General features: G+C 37.3%; 1 protein-coding gene across 2 annotated transcripts in view; it reads right to left on the minus strand.

Annotated features, from left to right (window-relative positions):
- The window catches only part of LOC145780044 (uncharacterized), a 48,007-nt gene extending 24,367 nt beyond the window's left edge, over positions 1–23,640 (minus strand). The window contains exons 1-2 of one of the 2 annotated variants that reach the window (XM_082591750.1): positions 23,168–23,640; positions 3,174–3,253 (exon numbers count right to left, since the gene is read on the minus strand). In XM_082591750.1, coding sequence (XP_082447876.1) covers positions 3,174–3,253; positions 23,168–23,550 — 463 coding nt within the window. In that variant the 5' untranslated portion in view covers positions 23,551–23,640. Of the gene's footprint in view, positions 1–3,173; positions 3,254–3,505; positions 3,622–23,167 lie in introns of those variants that run through there. The other variant, XM_082591751.1, reaches the window with a different exon arrangement.
- Positions 23,641–24,290: the final 650 nt, after the last annotated feature.

A 24,290-nucleotide genomic window follows, 5' to 3' on the forward strand; every position in this document is an offset into this window, starting at 1 on the left:
GGGAGAGAAATATCGATGATGACATAGCAATTTTTCATTGTATTATCACCAGCAAAATCTATGCGCAAAATCCTTGAAGTTCAAACACGTCTTGAGGCCGGTTATTAGGGCAGTAAACTTCATTCGAGTACGAGGGCTCAACCATCGTCAGTTTTAAGAGTTTCTGGATGGTCTCAACACGACACATAAAAGATCTACTGTACTTTTCCAATGTGCGTTGGTTAAGCAATGGTTGCATGTTGCGACAACTTTACAAACTGCGTAAAGAAGTCGTGAATTTTTTGAAACTTAAAGGGCACCCAATAGCTGAAATGGAAGACAAAAATTGAATATGCGATCTAGCTTTCTTGGTTGATATAACTAGGCACCTGAATGATCGCAATACAAGCCTGCAGAGAAAAAAATCAGTATGCGAATGAAATGCATGGTCACATAAAAGGCTTTATGAACAAATTACGACTTAGGAAACCCCACATGCAGAGTTGCAGACAGGATATCTTTTCCACTTTCCAACTTTGAGTGACTATAGAATGCATCCTGAGAAGAAAACTGAATTTGCAGAACATCTTGAAAAACTATTGTATGAATTTTTGGCTCGTTTCATGGACTTCAATCTCATGGACATTTCGTTTGATATATTCTCTTCGCCATTCAACACGGACAATGACAAAGCACCAGCTGATATCCAACTTGAACTGATTGATCTTCAAGAGAAAACGAAATTGAAAGCAAAGTATTTAAAAATGAATCTTGGCGATTTTTACCGAAAACATCCCAACCAAGATGACTTTCCACATTTGAAAAAACTCATGGCTTCAAAAATGGCTCTTTTTGGCTCAACGTATTTGTGCGAACATTTTTTTTCTAAAATGGGCGTCATAAAATCTCCCTATAGATCGGTTCTGAGAGAGGAACACTTGGAAAATGGACTTCGAATTGCAAGCACTTCCATTAAAGTAAATTTGGAAAAAAGTCGTCGGGAAAAGAAGCCAGCTGCAAATCTCTCACTGAACTCGTTTAAAGATGGTGTGACAATAAATTTGAATAGCAGTTTTCTTCAGAAATTTATGGGTCTTAACTTATTATTTCTGCAAGGAGATAAGGTCCCTTAATAATGCCGTAAGAATAACATGAATCACAAAAAAAATACTTTTTTTGTCTGCAACTATTAGAAAGCATGTGTTAAATAAATGTGCGGCCCGCAGCTTCACCCAGATATTTATATCTGGCCCTCCTGTAATAAAGGTTGCACACCTCTGCGCTAGCCAATGGCTAGCGAAAATTTGCGCGGACTAGTAGAAATGTTGCAGTACTAGTCCGATCGGCTAGTGAAAATATTAGCCGGTGAAAAGTTTTTTTATGTTTTAAAATTGCATTGTTTGCGTCTGTAGTACGAGAAGGTGTTTGTGCGTATTGTTGCTCTCTTGTACGTACTAAAGTCTGAAAGCCTTTACTTTAGTTAGTTTCAGTCTAAGCCAAAACGCTTATCTTAATACGTCATCAGACAAGTAAAAAGTCAGTAAACTGGTCGGACTAGTAAAAAATTGTGCGGGCTAGCGAAAAAAAAAGAAGTTAAGATCGACCCTTGGCTATCATAATTGATAAGATGTAAAATGTAAACCAAGTGATTTGTGTAGTTGTACAAAAACTATTCGACAAGTAATGTGCAACCGAAGAGCGCTTGTCGTTTGGTTGAAAATCTTTTGCCAGGCCAAGACTACCCAGGTAGCAAAAATGTATAATTTTGCATCGTTTTTACGTTGCTAAAACTTTAAAAAACCCGTGTGACTTGGTTGTTTTTAGTAAGCTGGTTCTATTAGTTTGTGATTTAGTTTCCACCTTTCGTTGTAATAAACTCACCAAGCTTAAACAATGTTATGGCAGAACAATGTAGCAATTTCAATTTTCATTTTTTATATGACTAAAAATATTAAGATTGTTTTTTGTACCGGTACCTAACAAAATATATAAAGATGAAACTTGGCTACCGGTAGTTTTCACTAAAACTAATCGTTTGTTTCATTTTTCATGTCTTCATTACTGTCTGCTATGATTTTTTTTGTGTTGGGCACAAACTGGAAATGGCCAGGGTTTTATTCCAATTGCATTTATTGGACAATGGGTGAAACTTCACTTATTTGTTCTCACATTTTATTCAATTACTTTGGCGTTTATATCAGCAATTGCGGACACCAAATTTAAAGGCTGGCTACGCCACTGCACTCCCCTGAATGATTCTCTAAATAAACAGACGTCATGTAGGCTTTCGATACTGTCGCCAACCAGACAGTTATATTTTTATCATGAAACGCCGTTTGACTGCAAGTCAAAACCTAATCAGTCTTTTTTGAAAACAAAACGGTGTAACTTGATCTCCTGTGTTGTTCCTGAAGCAGCAGGAACGAGATTAACTATGAGAAACTAGACTTACACTGTGAGTTTGCCAAATGTTTCTGATTAGTATTGCAGACTTACCCATTAAGTTTTAAAAACAAAAAATGCATTAATGGCACCTTAATACGTAAGTGCAAAAAAAACAATTTTTGTATTTTTTTTTATGGAGAAAATGAAAATTGAAATTGCTACAGTGGCAAATGAAATTACTAGGCCTGCAATATTAAAAAAAACAATTAGTTTTAGTAAGAAATAACCTACTTTCATCTTTATTTTATTAAGTAGAAGAACATTTTTATATTTTTGTTTGTAAAAAAAAAAAAGAAATTTGAACTTGCCACCTTATTCCTTATTCAAAATAATTAATTTTAGTACAAAATAATCAAATCTTGCATCATTTATGCTTTGCGGCCTAAGCATCATGTCATTCGTGTTCACGTAATTCGAACTATCGCATAAAGTCATGTCACATCCTTTCCTTATTTTCCAAGCGGTCATTTTTTTCATATCAAAATATGCTTTTCTTTTTATGACAGGGAATCAGGAAAGTGGAAAGTAGGTTATACGTTATGGAATCAAAAAATCTGGATTGTGGTTTATGGTTTACGTTTGGAGTCAAAATTTCCAAAATCATTACAGCAGGAGTGGATTTGGAGTCATAGACTTCAAAGTCGAGAAACCTGGCAGTACACCACTGCATCTCAGTGTTATAGAGAGAATACAGTATCTTGAAAACTGACTATAGATATACTTTAAGCCAATATATTCAAAATAATTACCTTCTGGAACCAGTTGTTGAGGGAAACCTGCTTGGGCCTGACTGTGGGTACTCTGAGTTGCATAATCATGTGAAGAAAACCTAAGAAAACAAATGAGTTAACTTTCAAATGATTACAGGGTGACTTTTTTTCCTTTTACGATTAAACATATTGAATGTCACATATATGCCTTTTATTATGCTAAATATCTTGCTAAACTATTAAAACTTTAGGTCTTATTGTAAGCATTAATTGTAAGGTATAAAATGAGCCAAAGAGAAGCCATCATTCAGCTCCATCACGAGAAAAACCAACTCTGAGATCATCAAGCTCTTAAAAGTTAACAAATTCACCGTTGACCATGTTGTGAATAGATTAAGGAACTTGGTACATTCGAAGATCGTCCTAGGAGTGGAAGACCTCGCACTGTTCAAAGAAAGTGAAGGCTGTCTGATAAAAGGATGAAGAGAAACCTAAACAGATCCATCCATCAAATAGCCAAAGACATGAATGTGAGCAACACTTCAATGAGAACAATTGTGGAAAAGGATCTTCAGTTGTCTCCTAACAAGACGAGAAAACGGCAATTCTTTATACCTCTCCAAATCCAAAAAAACTTGAAAGAGCACAGATTCTTCTTAAAGCACTGAAGGCAGGCATGGCAGGAAATTATTTTTTCAGACAAAAAACTCTTTACACTTGCTCAGTTCAATTATAATCAGAATGATAAAATTGATGCAAAGTCTTCAGCAGATATTAAAGATTCTGTGAGGACAGTTTACCGCGACCAAAAACTGTCTTCAGTCATGGTGCGGACCGCCATCTCCAAAAATTGGAAATCTTCTCTGACTTTTGTGGAACAAGGAGTTAAAATCAATTCAGATCGCTACATCAACAATATTTTGGTTTGAGGCCATCAAGAGATGAAGAAACAGTACAAAGATCAGTCCTTCACATTCCAACAAGACGGTGCACCATCCCACACCTCAAGAAGCACTCAGAACTGGTGCTCACGTTACCTTCCAAATTTTTGCAGCAAGGAAATGTGGCCTCCCTCATCGCCTGATTTGAACACATAGGCGCCAAGTTTTCAAAATAGCTGGGCGGGCGAACACATACTGTCACGTCATAAAGGTTATTTTGTGCGTTTTTCAAAAGGGCGATTTTGCTAGGTTGTTGGGCTAGCCTAGTTTTACATTTAATGTCCCCTCTAACACGATTTGGATACAAGTACAAGGCTTCCTAGTTCCTACTACTATAAATTGCAAATATCTAGCGATGAACTGCGCTATTGAACTGAGCTTACATAAGTTACATTGAATCTACAATTAGAACAGTTATTTAACGAAGGAACTGAATTGCAACTATCGACAATCAACGGTTTCATCCGGCCAAACCAACACGTGTGCAGTGTGCACAGTTTAATATTATCAGTGACGTAACAGACGCAACTGTGATGATTGAGACGACAAAATAGAGCATTTTGGCAGCAGAGTTAATTGATAATGTCGTTTGAGAGAAAATTACTCCTTTGGAGAACAATGCTACAGTTTTTACACCGATTTAACATTGGGCGATGTTAAAACGATGTAAAAGCAGTGGAAATTGCGGTCAGACTTTTGCCACGAATGAAGTTCCTCACAGGTTTGCGCAATTTACTTGATTTATAGCACTGGGCTACAAGTGGCAGAGTGGAGAAAAAAGGCGAGGCTGGATACTTTTGCTCGTTTAACGGCGAATTAACGTTGTTTAACGTTGCATGAATGTAACAATGGCAATAATTGACAAAAACTAATCGCTTAATTAGTAGGTCTAGTAGGGCCTATCATATGGCAACAAAACTCTGCGAATAAGGTAAGTAGGCTAGTATCAGAAGGTGGCAGATGGTTACAGAAATTTTGGGACTTAAAATTATATTAAATTTTTTTTTAATTCCTGAAATGTCCGGCGGGCATGGCACGGGCATGGCCCGCCCAGGACTCGGCGCCAGTGTTTGAACCCCATGGACTTTATCAGAATGGCCCGTTTCGGTGAGAGCCCTATTCGGTGATTTTTTTTTAATTATTGGGTACCGTAGCCTAATTATCATTGCCGTTATAGGGTTAGGGGGGTTATGGGTTAAGGGTAGGAGTTAAGGGTTAGGGTCTTGTTTCAACGTTTAGTGACGTTAAAACGATGTAAAAGCGGCAATGATAATTAGGCTACGGTACCCGATAATTTTCAAAAAAAAATTCAAAAAAATCACCGAATAGGGCTCTCACCGAATCGGACTCACCAAATAGTAGCAGACCCGGACTTTATAGTCGTAGTTTATAAATCTCGCAGTAGGTTACGCTAGCAGTACCGTATACAACAACTCTTATGAGCATTTTGGAAGGGAAGTTAACATTGATAAAACTAGGATATTCAACCAAACGCCACCTGATCACAGTCACACCTCCCCAGAGATAAATATCAAGGAAAGACCTCTAGGTGAAGTGGACTATTTCTTCTACCTTGGTAGCATACTTTCAACAGCCCCAACAACATGTACAAAGTATATTGAACATCGTATAAAAGCAGCACATTGTGCCTATGGAAGACTTAACCACCGTGTTTTCAACAACCAAGGAAAAGACCCCCCCCCCCCCCGAAAGACCAAAAATGAGATACAAAGATCGGCTGAAAGTCTCCTTCAGCCATTGAAACATTGATCTGGATTCATGAGAACAACTTGCTAGTGACAGATCACTCTGGAAAAAAAGAACTAGGGAAGACACGGAAATTTTCGGACAAAAAACAGGATACAAAAAGCCCAAGAATAACGAAACACTAGAAAAGCTAAAACTACCACGTCCCCCACCCTCCATACAATGTGACTTTTGCCCACGTCTTTTCCATCATAGACTGGGCCTCTGAAGCCACATACGACATCACCATTCAAAGCCACATTCTATTTGAAGACGAAACCAATGCTCGGACACGAGCTGGAGCCGACGACGATAGCCTAAGGGCTTTTTTCTTTTGCGATCCTCAGTTTCGCGTTTACAACAGTTCTCTTCCTGGAGCAAAACAAATAATATACACATCCGCCGTCCGGTAGGTACACAACTTAGAGCTTGATATTCCTTTGCAATAACTCAACCAGCGTGCGATTAAAAACTTAAGTAACTCTGACATACATCCACACAACTTGTGCAGTAATTTACGGCCAAACGCTTTATCTGACTCTTGAACATCATAATACTATTCGACAAACAAACGCAGAATTTTTGGTTATTTGACAAGAAAGAAAACCTTGCAGCCCTGGTCTCGGTGAACCTCTCAAAGTAGTAACGGACCCCGTAACAAGTCATCATCATCATCATAATCCATCGTCGGTTTGTTCCCCACTAGTGGGGGTGGCCGATTGTTTCCGCGCAGCAATTGTCTTAATCCCTTTTCTCCATTTCACCCTGTCCCTTGCATCTTCCTCCTTCAGTCCGACTTTTTTAAATTCATTCTTCACTTGTTGTTTCCACGTTCTTCTTGGACGACCGTGTTTCCTCTTCCCATCCACCTTTAGATCTAGTGCCTTTCTAAGAAAACTTCCTTCCTCCCTCCTTATCACATGTCCATACCATCTTACTCCATTTGCCCTTGCCAGTTGGTCTATGGTCTCTCTCATCTCTAGCATATCCAACAATTCTTCAGTCCTTTTTTCCCTTCTCGTTTTCACCCCACACATTGCTCTCACCATTGACCTTTCCGTTCTTCTCAGGATTGCCAGTTCACTCTCTCTCAATATCCATGTCTCGCTACCATATATCATTGCAGGCCGCACACAGCTCCGATATACTTTTCCTTTCATCATTAGTGAAAATTTTCTGCCATGCAACAGTTCCCCACATTCCCTGAACTTTGCCCAGCCCAATCTTGCCCTTGTTGTCACCGCTGCTTCACATCCACCACTTCCATTTATCCGATCACCCAGATAACAGAAGTCTGTCACTGTTTCGATGCCATGGCAGAACTCATCATCATGGCCTTCCACTTCATTCCTTCCTTTACTGCATTTCCCACAAACAAAACACTTCGCCAATCTTGTTGCGGCTCTCTTGACATTAGCACATCTTGCATGTACCCACTTTCCGCATTCCTTGCATTGCATACCCTTGGTTTCAAATGCTTCTTTCCATTTCTCAAACTTTCTCTCCAGTCCCTCCATACTATTACTTGTCAAGACCAGGTCGTCTGCATACAAAATTTCACTCAATAAGCCCTCCCTCACTCCTTCAGTTACAACGTCAACCACAATAGCAAATATCAGAGGTGACAAAACTGATTCTTGGTGTACACCAACCTTCACAAAAAACTCGATTGAATATAATTTGATCCAACTCTCACTTTTGTTCTTGCATCCTCATACATAGACATCACAGCTCTCACTAATACCTCCGGTATACCTCTTTTCCTCATTGCCCACTCCATCACTTTCCTTGGTACTCTGTCAAATGCCTTTTCTAAGTCGACGAAACACATATATAGTTTTCTCTGCTTCTCTCGGTATTCCTTCTGCATACTTCTCAATATAAACAGAGCATCCACTGTACTTTTTCCTGGCATAAATCCAAACTGTATATCATTTAATTTCACCACTGTTCTCAACCTCTTTTCTAGTATTCGCTCCACAATTTTCATTCCATGCTCTAGTAGTTTTACACCTCTATATGCACTGCAACTTCTCACATCCCCTTTTCTCTTGAACAGTGGAACAACAGTACTATGCTTCCACTCCTTCGGCATTCCCTCTCCATCTAATACCCTTTGGCTAAATTGTAGCATTACTTCAATTCCCAACTCTCCACTTGCTTTTATCATCTCTACGCTCACTTCTGATGGACCGGCTGCTTTATACAGTTTCATTTGCCCCATTGCCTCCACCACTTCATCACGAGTAACCTTTCCCACTGGACCCTCCACCAGATCAACCTCTGTCATATGATCCCATACATTCTCCTTATTCATAACATTTTCCATATGTTCCTTCCACACTTCTCCTCTGAGGCATTCCATTATAATTCAACAAATCCAAATAACCACTAAGTCTTCAATTTTGATGACTAAAGCATATGTCATAGTATGCGAAAAATGCATCTCGGCAAAAAAAAATTTTCAAAATCGGACAAGCGGTTTTCGAGATATCGCGTTCTGAAGTTTTGTGGCTGTCACTAGGTGGCGCTGTTGATATTCCCAATGTTTTTTGATTTTAGGGTTATATTTGAGGTAGAAAGTCGGTTGAAGTGTCTATTCCACCATTTTTCATGAGGCAGAATTCAAAAATGATGTCAATTTTAGTCTACAAGAATTAGCTAAGGAATTGTGTGGCATTTAAAAAAATTGGGGGACCAAATGCCAACCCCCAAATTGTCATGTGGGTAACAAGATATCCCAAAATTTTTTTGTTCTTTAACCCTATCTTAATATGAGCTGTTTTCGTATGCGGAAAGTTCGACACGGGCTATTTTAGCCCCGTGCTAATTAATCGCTAATAACGGGAGCTATGAAAATCACAGAGCCAAAATATTTTGCAAGATAATAGCCATGTGTATTGTGCGTATAGAAATTAAAATTTTACCCAACAAATTTATTGAAATAAAGTGTTTGAGATGAAAAAACGATAGAAAGTCGGTTTTTATTCTAATTTCCCGAAAATAGCTTCAAAATTGACCGTTCGAACGCATATTTTTGAATAATAACATGGAGTAATGCTAAACTAAACAAAAATTTACTTTTACTCATAAATATAAGGCATTTTTGGGCGCTTTTACATTACAAAGAAATTGCACTAATATTTATAATCTACCATATAATTTGTTTGCTCAAATATCAAGCAGCGAAAGGTCAACTCTGGTTTACCGCTCTTGTCCTGACCCAATTTTCATCGTAGAGAAATAAGCACAGCTTGATATGTCCTATCGTGTCATTGCGAGTGCTAACAGCTTATAGATACTTTGCTTATGTCGATACAACGTTCAGCGGTGTTGCGATACAACCTAAGAAAGTCATGCGTTTGTTTCAAATTGCATTCCTCTTGAATGAATGCTTTTATGTTACTCAAAACTTTTGCAGGAAATATCGGCCGCTTTACAGCGGTTCACCGTCGTCAGACGTTGAAACAGTACAAACATTTGATCTGTGAAAGTAATGCCTATCAGCGAAAATGGAAACACATAATGTCATCCAGGCACTGTTTATTGAAAATGAAGACATGCAGCTCGTCATTGCATTGAGAAAAACTGACTTATCAAAATTCTTCGAAGACAAGAAATTCCAGTCACAAAAAAATATGACTTGTGCGAAATATTGTACAAAACAGACCGTATTGCAAGTGTAGTAAATTAGCATCGTCAAGTATAATGGTAATGAAATTGAACCGCACAGCTTTATAAGTAATATTTCGATCAATTTATAGATAGAAAAATACCCCGCTTTTGAATAAAACGGTGATGACCAAATACTGTGATTAAAATATCTAATCCCATAATCAACGATAACATGATAAGAACAAATCTTATAATAGCCCGCTATTTCATTATGAAAACCACTGGTAATAGCAAGTTTGAGTTTGCTGTTAATCTATGGTTTCGTCCCAAAAATGTTGACATTGTATCAGGGTTGGTTGATTTAAATCAAATGATTTAAATCATTGATTTAAATCATGATTTAAATCAAACAATAAAAATCAAAAAAATCAATTAAAAAAATCAAATGATTTTTTATTTGCTAAAATAAAAATAAATACATCAACAAACGTTTCACTGCTTCTCTGTAATACAAAAGTTATATTTAAATACTTTAGGCTATAGGCTATGCATGCTTTGAAAGGCAACTTAGTTTACTTGGCAGTTCACAAACGGTGTTGTTCACTAAACATAGTTTTTGAGCGAGTTTTTTCCACTTTTGGTCTGGTTCAATCAGAAGCTCGAAATCGATTGGGCACTGCAAAAGCTGGTGAGCTTGTATTTATGTACAAACTTCTCAATGCAAAATAAACTGCAATTTTGTGTCATCTGAACTTTTATTGTTTTGGTATGGAATGTCGGTAACATAATTATATTACACCGGTAAACATTCTTTGCAAAAGCCAAAAAGAGTGGTTGTAGGCTAAGCATCAGTTGAGCAAAAAAGCAAAGTGATGTGTGCTCAAACCTAAGGAAAGATCTTAGTGTAGTGAGATGACAGTCTGAGACGTACCTCAATCTCGATATGCACATTATGATTTAGTATAAAGCAACATATCACACCTACTTAAAAATATGTGCAATAGACAGGCTAGCCTACAATATGATAATAAAAATGATTAAACACTTGCAAACCAAAGCCTTTCAATCAATCAAGGGGTTAAAAATAATTCTGCTATCTTACTACAATGATCTCTTCCCCCCAAGTAGACTCGACGCTTTTTTATATAAAAAAAAATCAAAAAAATCTGATTTAAATCAAAAAAATCCGATTTAAATCAAAAAAATCCGATTTTTTTGATTTTTTTAAAAAAATCATGATTTTTTCCAACCCTGCATTGTATGGCGGAGTGACCCACGTAGAATAGGTACATCATCCAATCGTCTGGACATGTGTGGTTTGACTAATGACATGGCTAGCTGCCACCCCTCCACAAAACTTTCGTCTCCCTTGGCTTGTGAAAAGGACAGCTCGCGGTTCAAGTAACTAATGGTCATCGCATTGACCCGTGCAACGTCTAAAATGTAAAAAAATGCAAACACAGTCCATTTTGCTGACTTCGTCTTGACGCTATAATATGCCATCTTCTGGTCGACGACATCAGTCCCACCCTTGGTAAAATCGTAGAGCTTGATTATTGCAAGTTTTTTCTTTCCGTCATCTTTGGTTACTCCAAGGATTGGCTGCATAGTTGATAAGACCAGAATATTTCGTTTACCGGTAGATTTTGGTTTGACTGCGTACGACGTAACGGTAGTGTGGTTTCTCGACTCCTCCCAGTAAATTTTGGTACTGAAGGCTTCCCAATCAGTGAGAGATTTTAACTCGCTAACCCCTTTTCTATTGCTTTGCCATTTTCCAACTAAAGTTATGTTTTTGTTCCAAAGCCATTCTACCTAATCAAACGAAGTGTAAAAGCGATCAAGGGATATGTTTCGTCCTTGAAGCGAAGAAACTCTGTCCAAACTGTGTACCAACGTTTCCACATATTCCATAGTGGAAGTCAGATAGTGTGGTCCTGGTACACCTACTGGCTTACCCGCATAAGCTATGGCGGTATAGTTGAATGACATTCGCGCACTATTTATGCTTCTTAGCAACAAATCATATTTAGCAGGCTTATTTTTTGTCTAAAGCGTATTGCTTGAAGGACACACCAACGCGAGGTGGAGCAAAGTCTCATCCAGTGATTGAGTGAAAGGAAGTCTTCTGGTATTAAAATCTTTTCACAATTTCCAGTAAAATATTGGAAAAGTTCTCCTTTTTGCACAATGCAACCTTTTATCAAAGACTTGCATGAGAAGTTATATGATCTATTAATGCAATATTTGAATGATGCGACCTTATGATGGCACAATAACAAATTACAGATTTTCCCAAAAAACTTTTTTCATAGTGAAAATTGCTCAGGAAAACCAGCCCTTGTTTCAAAATTGCAGTCAAATTTTGTTTTCCCGGGCAATTTTCACAATAAAAAAAGTTTTTTGGGGAAATCTGTAATTTGTTATTGTGATGTCATAAGCAAGCATCATTCAAATATTGCATTAATAGATCTTTGATATAAGGTTGCATTGTGCAAAAAGGACAAAAGTCTCATAAAAAAATATTATACTATCATGAAGTATATGCAAGAAACTTTCAAGAACAGAATTTTTTTTCGGGATATCTCGTTACCCACATGACAATTTGAGGGTTGGCATTTGGTCCCCCAAATTTTTTTAAATGCCCCATAACTCCTTAGCTAACGCTTTTAGACTAAAATTAAGACCATTTTTAAATTCTGCGTTATGAGAAATGGTGGAATAGACACTTCAACCAACATTCTACCCTAAATATAGTCCTAAAAGCAAAAAACATTGAGAACATCAACAGCGCCACCTAGTGACAGCAACAAAATTTCAAAACGCGATATCTCAAAAACCACTTGTCCGATTTTCAAAATATTTTTTTGCCCAAGTTCAAATTTTGAACACAACAAAATATATCAAAACCAACACCTTTTGAAACCTAGTGGTTACATTTCTTTCTAAAATTTGTTGAATTATAATGGAATGCCTCCTCTGCTTTCCGAGCTGAAATGCAACTTCCCATCTTCACTTCTTATACATCTTCCCCCTACAATATCTTTCCCATCCTTTTTCATTTGCTTTATGAGTCTGAATACTTTGTTTTGGCTTTCCCCCATTTTATTAAGTTCCTCCTCAGCACCATTCTTCATAGCTCTTGCAACAACCCTCTTTGCCTTCTTTTTCATACTCTTATACTTCTTTTTATTCTCTTCTGACCCATTATTGCGCCACTGCTTGTATGCATCTCTTTTCTGTGAAATTGCATGCTTCACCTCTTCATCCCACCACCATGTGTCTCCACGATCCATCCTCACTTTCTTTTTCCCACATACTTCATCACATGCTGCTAGGACACCTTTCTGAAATGAAGCCCACAAGTCCTGCGCACTCATGTTTACCAGCTCTTTTGCTCTTTTCACAAACTTAATTCTCGTTTCTTTTTCCTCCAGTTTCCACACATTTCTCACAAAAACTCGTTCTTTCTTCACAATTTTCTTCACTTTTTTCATAACAAGTCTATCTGAAATTTTGGATATCGCTTTATTTAATGGACACAAATGTTTCATGAGTTCCCCAAAGCGATGCAATTAGAAGAATTTTTCAAATTTGCGACACACTTATGATGATTGATGACATTGACAAAGTTATGTTATGAGCTAGGCTTTGTTTGCAGACAGGATCAAAAATCAGAAATCTATACCATGATTTAATGTTTTTTTATAATTTTTGTTACAAATTAACTTTAAGATTTTTTGTGACCTTTAAATAAAATTCTTCTATTTTTTATTTGTAAGCTAATCAATATTTCATCGTAATCACAGTCATGGCAAAACTGTGAGCAATAACCAGCTGCTGATCAAACGTTTGCATTTCTGAATTAAACATTGCTCAATAAACTACAATCTCAAAAGAATTAGTTGAACATGCATAGACTTATAAAAACATTTAACTCTTTTGCATTAATTTTTTTGTTAGGAAACGAAACTCTTTTCTACAATACCTTTTGAAATTTTAAACGACGCAGTTTGAAAATAACTGTATAAATATACAAATAAAGTACAACCAATTTTTAAATGTCGTATTTCATCAATCATGCTGCAAATAAATGGGTGCCTGCGGGACCCGGGTTGAGAATCGCTGAACTAGAGAATTGTAACTTTGGCAGAACGCAGAAGCTTCCTCCACTATTGGTAATTCATACTTCATATAATCAATACCAATAAAATAATCCAGTTATCTGATCATCATATAACCAATGTTCCAACAAAGTGGTTGGTACACCACTCTCACGGGTCTGCTACTATTCGGTGAGTCCGATTCAGTGAGTTCCTAACCTCTAACCCTAACCTTAAACCTCTAACCCTAAAACGGCAATGATAATTAGGCTACGGTACCCGATAATTTAAAAAAAATTAAAAAAATCACCCGTTAAGGGATCGGACTCACGGAAACGGGCCTTTCCGATTCTCACCAAGCACTCTCAAAGAAAGTGTTTTAAAAGGGTTCATTTAGAAGTGAACTTTTGGGAAAATTTTTAGCAATTTGTCTAACATGGTTTTACCTGCACTGTGCAGTTTGTAATGTAAGCTTGCACCAAGGCGACCTTGATACACAGACCATGCCAATATGCAGCTTAAAATTGGACTGCAGGCCGATTTGCTAGTAGCCAATATCATTAGTGTAATTTGATCGTTTGAGTAATGTAGTTAAAAAGGTAATAGTTCTTTGTGCATATTTTGAGGTGCTTTTGTGCTATTGTTATCATACAAATAATGGACTATAATGTGGCACTTTAGCTTTAAATCCAAAAACATCAGGCAACACTGGTAATAGCAAAAGATTTAGCATTTTTTAACGTAATCATAGGAGTTTTGCAGTGATTTGAGATTCAGTAATAACACTTTAGCAATTTAGATTCTAAAAATCATTATTTCAGAGGGATATAAACTTAGCTTACAGTTTAAAAGTGAAATTACATTGTCCAGCTTGCACATTGACAAGGTCTGTGTGTGTATATAAATGGCCACGGCTTGCACACACACATCAGGCTAGAGCCATTATTAGCTCCGGCCTGAAGCTTTAATGGAACAAAATAGCTGACGTTTGTTCCATCACCAGCTGCATTGCACTTGGACAGTACACTGTCAACAAAGGAAGCATTTTTCTGCAAATTGGGGCAATCAGGCTTCTTGTCAACTTTAATGATCTGTGTTACTTTTAAACATGAACTCTGACCACCGATGGCTTTGCTATGGACGTTGGTGAGTATGATCAATCCTTCTGTCTGTTCTTTTGCTTTGACAAAGTCCAGAAGCACAAACATTGGATCTTTGCTAAAGAATGTCTTGTGCATTAGATTACAGCTACTTGTTTTTCTCTTAACCCTTTGCTTTTCAACGTTTTTTTGGAAGTTAACTGCTCAAGGGGGGGCCGTTTTTGGATCAAATTCAATCAGCTGTTACGTGTTATCCGCTGATGCTATTTCAACAGAAGTTGCACTGGTGTAAAAGCAAATCATTTGTCTATAAGTTTGAAAACTCATTATTTTAAAATTTTATATGTTAAACTTGATATTTCAATTTTTGCAAAGGTACCCAAAAACGACAATTTTGATTTAACTTGCCGCCTTTAATTAACCGTGCTAATCCGATTTCATGCAAAGTTCTAAATAACAAAGAGCTCGATCGAACGCACGAAGTGTGTGTGCGGTGTGCCGAATCATTGCATTGATTAGAATTTACGACTTGCGAGCAAATCTTATTGTAAGCTACTCACTGATTCTAAAATAGTTACAATCAGAGTAATAGTGTTACACGAATTTGAAAAAAACAAAACTGCGTTTGTTGTCTTACATTTTTATCCTAAACTAATGCATTCCGAAACTCATGGCTAGCTTCTAGTTTTATGGAACCAAATTTCTCATAAGTAACACCTTAGCCTGCTTGAATAGCTGTTTACATCTTCGTTTGTGTATTTTAGGTCTACAATTGAGTTTGTAGTATGAATATTTTTAGTAGAGAGAAGACAATTGAACAAGTTGTTGAAATAATCTGAAATTTCTAAGTTCAAATTAGGTGCTTTTGAAATTGTGGATTTGTGTCAAGTCGCATCACAAATATCATGCAGGCCACATCATAAGTCATTTCGCTTACGGGTGTTTATAAACATGACTCATAAATTACATCCACAAAAAATACAGCATTTACATCAACAAAGCTAAGTTCGAAGCTCACTTTTTATTGAAGATTGTGTCAATCAATTTGAAAATACATTTTTAGTCAGCCAGCGTCGAAATAATGCAACAGCGAATTGAGGAACATGCGTAAACAAAGGAAATGTGAAATAACCCACAGTCAGCAAATCTACATAAATTTAACGTTTACAAATGTTGAATCAATGTAATAGGACTGGATTGCTGACTGGGTCCTTATTGTTTGAAGCACTAAAAATACGCGTAAAAGCGACAACGTCAGCAAGGCAGTGATTATGTTTCTGGCCAAAAAAAAAATAACGTTTGACTTCAAAGATAAAAATGATTATAACGAAGCTTCAAAGTTTGTCGTAAAACATTTTACTGAGATACAATAAACATAATCATTCTGTGCCAGATTGTGAGAAGACTTCCTAGATTCTTTCCAACCATTTGCATGATTGCAAATTATTTTCTATAACTTTACATTGCTAAAAAATGGCTTCTTTGTTGAAACAACGTGGCTACAATTCTATAAAAAATTCATAGGCCTACTACATTGAAGTAATGAAATTTTTTTTGTGATTTTGCTGATGACGTTTTACAATATCCGAGAAGTAAAAAATAATAATGATGAATTATTTTACAAAACCGTGGTTTGCAAGTGCTTCACAAAAAATTGTTGGGGGAAAATTTACTATTAGACGTAAAACGTTTGTAAAAGAAAATTGTCGGTTTACGTATTTATAATGTTTATTGCGCTGTTATCGAATTATAAACTGCCTGTAGGCTATTGTCTACCTTTGTGGTTGCCGGCCAGCTTAGAGCAGCATGCAAACTAAGCGTTTGTGGTATTTGCATCGTGTTATGATTCTCGAAAATTTCCCACAAGGTCTTTATTTTTATCGTGATATTTTGTGCCTCTTCTGTCCTAAACTTGAAGTTATTGTGCAGCACTATCCACATCGGTTTTTAGACTCAGTCTTCATTGAAAATCTTTTGTGTGGTGCATCATTTCAAGTAGTGTCTTCCCCTAAACTGTTACACAAATCGCCCAGAACCAGGTTGATTATTATGTATCTTACAGCAGTTGAGAGCCCGTTATTGTATGTGTGGAATTATTACTGTAGATGTCTGACTAAATTCATGCCAAAGTCGAGCAAATTCTGCTTTCGGGATCCTTGCCGTTATTTACTGTATTTTTTGTTGATAAGTTTAGGCAGCATTTTTCCAAGATAAATGAAGACATCGGTATTGTTCGTCACTTAGATTTAGTTTTCTCAGCATTATTTATTCATTCTTTGATCCACTAGTTTGTCCCACTTTTGGTATAATCGGATCGTTTATAAATGGCGGGTCTTCACAATAGCCGGCCTCTTATACATTGGCGCAACGTATTCAGATGTTGAATCAATGATGAAGAAAGCTGATTTGTTGTTTGTCTTATGTGACGCCTAAATTTATGCCTCGTCTACAGTACAAAATATTTTGTAATGTACATTGTGTACATTGTACATTTTGTTTGTAGGCCTACATTACAAAATATTTTGTAATATTTTATTATCATCTTTTGTAATATTTTATTATCATCATTATCATTATCATCTATTATATTATCATCTTATATTATCATCTTATTATCATTATCATCATTTTATTATCATTATCTATCATCTATCATCTTATCATTATCATCTTTATTTTGCCCTCTTTGGAACAAAACACAGTGCACTGTGAAACAAAAATACAGGACATAACAACAAGTAGGCGACATAAAGCAGTGAAGGGACGCCATCGGGTTAGCTGCTACGTGTAAATGGAGCCTATCTCATAATTTTGAGTGTATCTCACAATTACTGTTTGCAAAAACGCTATTTCTCCGGCTTCTCCCAAAAGCATTTGCAGTGATACATTTCCTCAATTGCAAGTTTTGTCAATGAGAGCATTTCCATAGAACGTTTATTTCGAAACCAGGTTTTCGTGTCTTTATCCAAGAGAAGATTTCTTATTGTAACGTTTTTTATTCGTCAATGAATATTATCTGCTTGAAACAACTGTTTTGAATAGTTTGTGGCCTCCATAGCCTACTGTTTTGATCGTGGATTGCTATTCTTCTTTGTAGAGCTGATAACGCAAAAAAGCTTGCTATTATTGTTTCTAATTAACAGCTTTGCGATCACTGGCTTTTCTTTGCAGCATAAGAAATAACGCGCTTTGTATTATTGAGGTCAAACCGTGGCCTGGGTCAAACCAAACAAAAGAAAGCAAGAGGATGCTTCTCTCTGCTCGCGCAAATCGATGCACGAAGCAATTATGAGCTTATGGCTTGTCATCGCAATGTAATCCATTTCACGCTTTGCTGGAAGTTAGCTAGAAACAGCAAAAATTCACCAAAATCTTGAATTTACAAGAAAACTACACAACTTTTAGCATCAAATTTAATATCATCAGATCCGCCTGGCAATTTTAGGAAAAGTCAAGAAAAACCAAGTGCATGGCGTTACTGTGCTTCAAATAATTAAAGGAAATATGAGGGGGGGGCCAAATCTGGCCTCCCTTTGAGGAGCAAAGTGTTAATGCATCTGTAGTACGACCTTATTTTCTATCTTTTGCTTTTGAACAGAGCTACAAATGTTAAAAAAATGACATGTACGTGATTACATTTGTTGCTTTCTGTTGCTTTTGAACATCTGGCTGTCCTGAACTTGAAGTCACTGCGCAAAAAACTGTCTGCACGCATCGCACTTTTGGGGCGGTTGGCGGGTTTCGGCTGGGGGGCTGGTGATGAGACTCTTCGTGCAGCTGCCCTGGCCCTTGTTCGTTCCGCCGCTAGGTGCTGCGCGCCGGTCTGGTGTCGTGGTTCTCGCGCCTGCCGGATTGGTGCCGCCATTGGCGACGCACTGCGTGCTGTGGCTGGGTGCCTGCGTCCCGCTCCGGCGGACTGCCTACCCATCCATCCTAGCAGGCATCCAACCCGCTGAGCTACGCCGTAAAGAAGCCACGATTTCTCTCGCTCGCCGCGCTGTGGACCCCGACCATCTCCTCCATGCAGCATTCGGGAGACCACCACCTACAAAGCAGCGGCTGAAATCAAGATGCCCATTTGTGCCTGCCGCACAACAACTACTTAAGCACGCAGTGGAACTTGGTTTAAATGAGGCACACTGGACGAACCATATGTGAAACACGGAGTGGCAGGATCACACCTCCGCGCTCCGTGACTGCATACCCGACGCCGATCCCCGTCCACCAGGGGTGTCTCTCGCAGGGCTTGCGTGGGTCGGGCTTGACCGCTTGCGAACTGGCGTCGGCCGCTTTCGTTCGGACATGCACAAGTGGGGCTTGGCTCGTTCATCAGAATGCGAGTGTGGTGCCACGGAGCAGACCGCAGACCATGTCATCCACCACTGCCTAACCCACCGGCCTCCACACGGTGCGCATGGTCTGAGGGTCCTGGACGACGAGACTGCTGAGTGGCTGAAGATTTCCTGCCCTCCAATCTAGCCTGGAAAGATCGCTCATACGCCATCATCATCTGGCTGAAGACAACAATACAAAAAAACAAGGAACACATCCTAATCCAATTATCTGATTTATTTCTTATGACGACAGTAACCGATAGTTTTATTGAACATTAGATATGATTTGGTTTGCAATGTCAGATTTTGATGCACTAAAATTGTTTATACATTTAGGCAGGGTCTAATTAACCCATTTTATATGTACTGCATTCTTATTGTACTCCATATTAAAATGCATGAATCTTTGTATTCAAACTGAAACAGGTTTATAGAAATACAGTGAAATCTCAAGTAGAATAGGAAATAATATCAACTTCAAAGGAACGAATTTTTAAGGCCACTAAGCATCTTCAATTCTTCAAAAAGCTTCCAAAACTACCATACCGGTAGGCCATGTTTGATCGCCGGCTGCCAAAAGTCAACATTTCTCTACTATTAAAAACAGAGAGAGACTGTTCACCAGGCATTTTATAATAAAAGTAATTTGCGTTCTTCTGGTGACTATTTACTAGGTTACCTCCTGATGTTAAAGATGATAACTAGCTTTTGTATTTCCGACGTTTCGTCAGTCAGCACGACTGACTTTATCAAGGTGGCTAAAACAGGTTAACACAACCTGTTCAGCAACGATGGCACAACACAAAAACGTACTGATAAAATGAATAAAGTAAGCAGCAAGAATCAGAATTAAAACACGCAACAAGACACCTAGAGGTAGTCTCTCAGTGCGTCTTCTCTATCATTGTTATTGCCAATTCCCTTGGTTTCTGTCTTGTCTGATGACTTTTCAATGTTTCTTGACGGTGGCCCAATAGATAGATAAATTTACGCTGTTGGAAAGCAGCCTACTGGTTTTAGGCATTCACTGCATTCAGTTTAACCTCTAGGTGTCTTGTTGCGTGTTTTAATTCTGATTCTTGCTGCTTACTTTATTCATTTTATCAGTACGTTTTTGTGTTGTGCCATCGTTGCTGAACAGGTTGTGTTAACCTGTTTTAGCCACCTTGATAAAGTCAGTCGTGCTGACTGACGAAACGTCGGAAATACAAAAGCTAGTTATCATCTTTAACATCAGGAGGTAACCTAGTAAATAGTCACCAGAAGAACGCAAATTACTTTTATTATTTCTCTACTATGTTGGTACTTAAAATTGTTTTTTTCACTCGCGTTACTAGTATTTTTAACCTTTTTCCCTTCACTTACATTTGCAACCTTTTTTTCACAAACAAGGCAAAGTATCTCATATGCTGACCATAAATATTGCTGAGAAAAGTTTTGCAAAAGAGCTGAGCTTCGACCTATACCTATAAAAACTCGAAGACTAGCTTCGCACTACTTGGGAAGCAGTAAATTAAAATGCAACTGCATTAGTTTTCAGGGCTTTCTTTGCATTGTGTTTACCTGAGCAAACAGAAAAACACAATATTAATTAACAGCATTTTAAAAACACACTTTTTTTTATTTCAGCTATTGGTGCGAGAATTTGGCTGCCGAAAAGAAGCTTTGATAGGCCATGCTTGGTCATCGAAAAAATAAAAGAGCGTAGAGGCCTAGCTGTACGTTGTACTGTATTTGATTATCTCATTTTGCAAAACCAGATGCATGACATAAAAACGGTCCATGATTGCTAGTTTTCAGTCAATGTGCTGAATTACTGTCACTAAATGCAACAGATATCTAGATAGGACAATGCACAATTCTATGCAATTAACCTCCAAAAAAGCATCACTTGGATAGAGTAGAATGATTCTCCTTAAGTTTGTGTTCTTTGCAGCTTTATAATTCTTCATGGTTTATAAGAAGTTTTGATTGTTGCAATTAACATTCTTCTCAAAATGTTGCATTCCTCAAAAAATTTGGTGCTGTTTTCATTTCTTCACTTTTATGCCTTATAACATTGTCACACTTTTTTGCAAAGGTGAAGACTTTAGCTTTCAAATTTTCTTGACACTGTTTAAAATCATAATTTGCAGTGACCTTATACTTATAGTTATGATACATGTTTAAATAAGTTTCTACATTCAATGCACGTATCTGAATTATATCTGCATCCTAGGCAAAGGCTACTCTTCATTACACTTCCTTGCCTTTTCCATCACCAGATCAAACCCGATACAGAATGCCAAGGGGCAATCTTAAAATTGCGCAATCTTAAAATTTCCCTAACCGCGAAACTTACTATCTCCATCTAGCGGTTGCTTTTTTAACTTTTATTTGTCACATGGCGCTAGAGTATTACTTCCCGATTCCATTCATGTTTCACTGGTCATTCTAGGATCACCAGAAGAGAATTTACAGCAAAATTAGTGCAGACGGTCAGAAAGTTTTCAATTTTATTTGGGAAAGGTGTTTGGGCCTAGGTCAAACATTTGCTGATTGCTGTAATCCGAAAAGTGGTTTTGGTCTAATTTTTAGAGCAGAAATAGGGATAGCAATCTTCTTACCTGTATCATTTCAGTTTTTGAGTTGAAACAAACATTAGCCCAGTGGTTCCCAACCGGGGTGCCGCGGCACCTTGGGGTGCCAATTGCAATGCTCAAGGGTGCTGCGAGATATTGCAATACTGCAGCCCATTCATTATTTTAACTTTAACCCGTTAAGTGCAGACTTTATTTATTTGTAACCGAGTTTTAGTGCCTATTAAGTTTCGCGTCTCGCAGTTATTTCCGGCTTCTTTCAGGAGAGTAGCTTAGTGGGGAAGTTTCTGGCGGTAGGCTAAATAATCCACGGTAAGTCTTTGTTTTCTCGTCCAGGGAAAAACAGTTGAAAGAGATTTTGACTGGTTGCTGTTCTGTCCATAAAAACGTTTGAAATGCATCATTATTGCCAAAATGTCTAAGTCCAATTAAATGCAGAGAATGCCAAAATGTAGGGTAAAATGAAACTCTCTTAACTTCAACTGATAAAATGAAAGCACTAATAGAAAAACTGCAAACGTGACCCTCAAAAGTGGAGAACGGAAACTTTGACATGCTTTCACTTTTCTCTGAAATGAAGAACAAAGAAGTTGTCGCATTAATAACTCAGCACCTAAAATCATTGGAAGAAAAAATTGAAAAGTAATTTCCCAGCTTGTCCACGGAAAATTATGCATGGATAAGAAATCCATTTTTACTGGACTCTTATATTGTTTTAAATCTTAAAGAAAAAGCATTAATTGACATTCGTAACGATGGAAATTTTAAGCTTTTGTACAAGCAGATGACCCTCGACAAGTTCTGGATAAAAATTCAACATGAATATCCTTGCGTTGGAAAGAAAGCTATTGTGCTTTTGCTCCAGTTTTCCATCTTGTGCCTATGTGAGAGCGGATTTTCCGTATTAACAAACATAAAAACTAAAAAACGAGGACTGCTTGCATCGAGGTAGAAATGCGGGTGGTTTTATTGAATGTGCCCCCAGATATTAAGGGATTTTGTGAAAGAGGTCAAGCCCAAATTTCACACTGACTTTTGAATAAATACATTTATTTAAGTGCGCTATACTGTACAACTCATTCTATGTTATTTGAAATATGAAACCTCATAAAATTGATCCAGTTTTGCCAGGGAGCTACAAACTATTTATCTTTTTGACAGGGTGCAGCAAGGTCAAAAAGGTTGGAAACCACTGCATTTGCCTGTTTATTTTGAAATTCGTGTTTCAGGTTATTTCACTAAATATTCGTGGTTAGGAAAATCACTATACATAAGCCAGCTATTTACAGATTAGTGAATTGAAACATGTAATCACATACCGGTAGCTTAAAAGGGTAGAAAAAATGTGTGCAAATAAATGTATGAAAAATTGCAGCAAAACAATAAACACCTTAGAAGTGCAGTATGACATCCAGATAGGCAGTGAGATTAACTTGTTCTGTTAGTGTAATGATACACTTGTCAAGTGCAATTATGGGAGAAAGTTAGCTGGGCAAAACATTCTAAAAAGCATGTGATATGTTGGACCAGGGAAAAAAGTATCTAGTCAGGCTGATTCTATTGTATATCCCATGACAAAAACACTAATAAATAGTACATCATTAAAATACAGTACCTGTTTAGAAAGTGGTTTGATTTAACATCCATATCCATAGATTTCATATTTTTCTGTTTATCATATTGGGCTAGATATGAAATGCTCTCTTTTTCAGATAGAGCTTCATTATGTTTGACAGTTGTAGCAAGGGAATACGTTTCCACAATCTTCAAACCAAACTCATCATCAGATGCTGAACCTCCAGCAACTCCATTCACTTCTTCAGTGAATTTTTTATACTGGTGTTCTCTATCACAGGATTCAGACATTTCTGACAAAGAAATACATCTTCGGCCTTTCAAAACATAACTTATATCTTCAACTTGAACTGAGCATGCACTTTTAAGACATGCCATGATAGCAAGTCGAGACAAATTCTTAGAATCACCATTTTTTTTCATATTAGCCAATGCGTTCACTGCAGATGTCTTAATGCCATAGCTCTTTTTAAGTGAATGAAAATGATTCTTATTCTGTTTAGGTTTTTTTGAACTTCCCATGTTTTCCTAACCTACAAACACAAAAAGTTACTTTGTATTTGCTGATACACATACTGCTATTGCATTATTGATGCACATAGATCACAGGCTCAAAGACCTGGTGAGCTTGATTTCTGTTGATCGATCCTAAAAACCTTACATGTATAGTCCTTATTTCTGTTAAACATTTATAAAATATATACAGGAAAACAATGTGCTTTAGCTATATTTTATTTGTGGTTGCTCTGCTCTAAATTATCTACCTGGCAAATAAAAGAATGTTGTACATAAGCAATGCAAGAAGTTCAATATAGAGCATACATTGTTCTTTATAATGACACACAGTACCTGTTTCATAGCAACACAAAGAAGCAACTATAGTAAAACACTTAAAAGTTCAAACTGCATCAAAATATAACTTCAAACAGGTGCAATTACCAATTACTGTGTAAATTATATAATAGGACTATTGCTTTATACTTATGTCTAAATTTACAACAAGATCAACATAGCCTACATCCTACAAGATCATCAACAGTAGCATAGTAAAAAATCGAAAATTGATATCCTGGTGATTTTGAAAAACACTGTCTAATTAAGGTTCTGGTTTTGTACAAACATTTCTCTATTATGATACAATGGAATTATAATATATTGTTCGC

This window comes from Aplidium turbinatum, chromosome 11, assembly GCF_918807975.1.
Source record: "Aplidium turbinatum chromosome 11, kaAplTurb1.1, whole genome shotgun sequence".
NCBI lineage: Eukaryota > Metazoa > Chordata > Ascidiacea > Aplousobranchia > Polyclinidae > Aplidium > Aplidium turbinatum.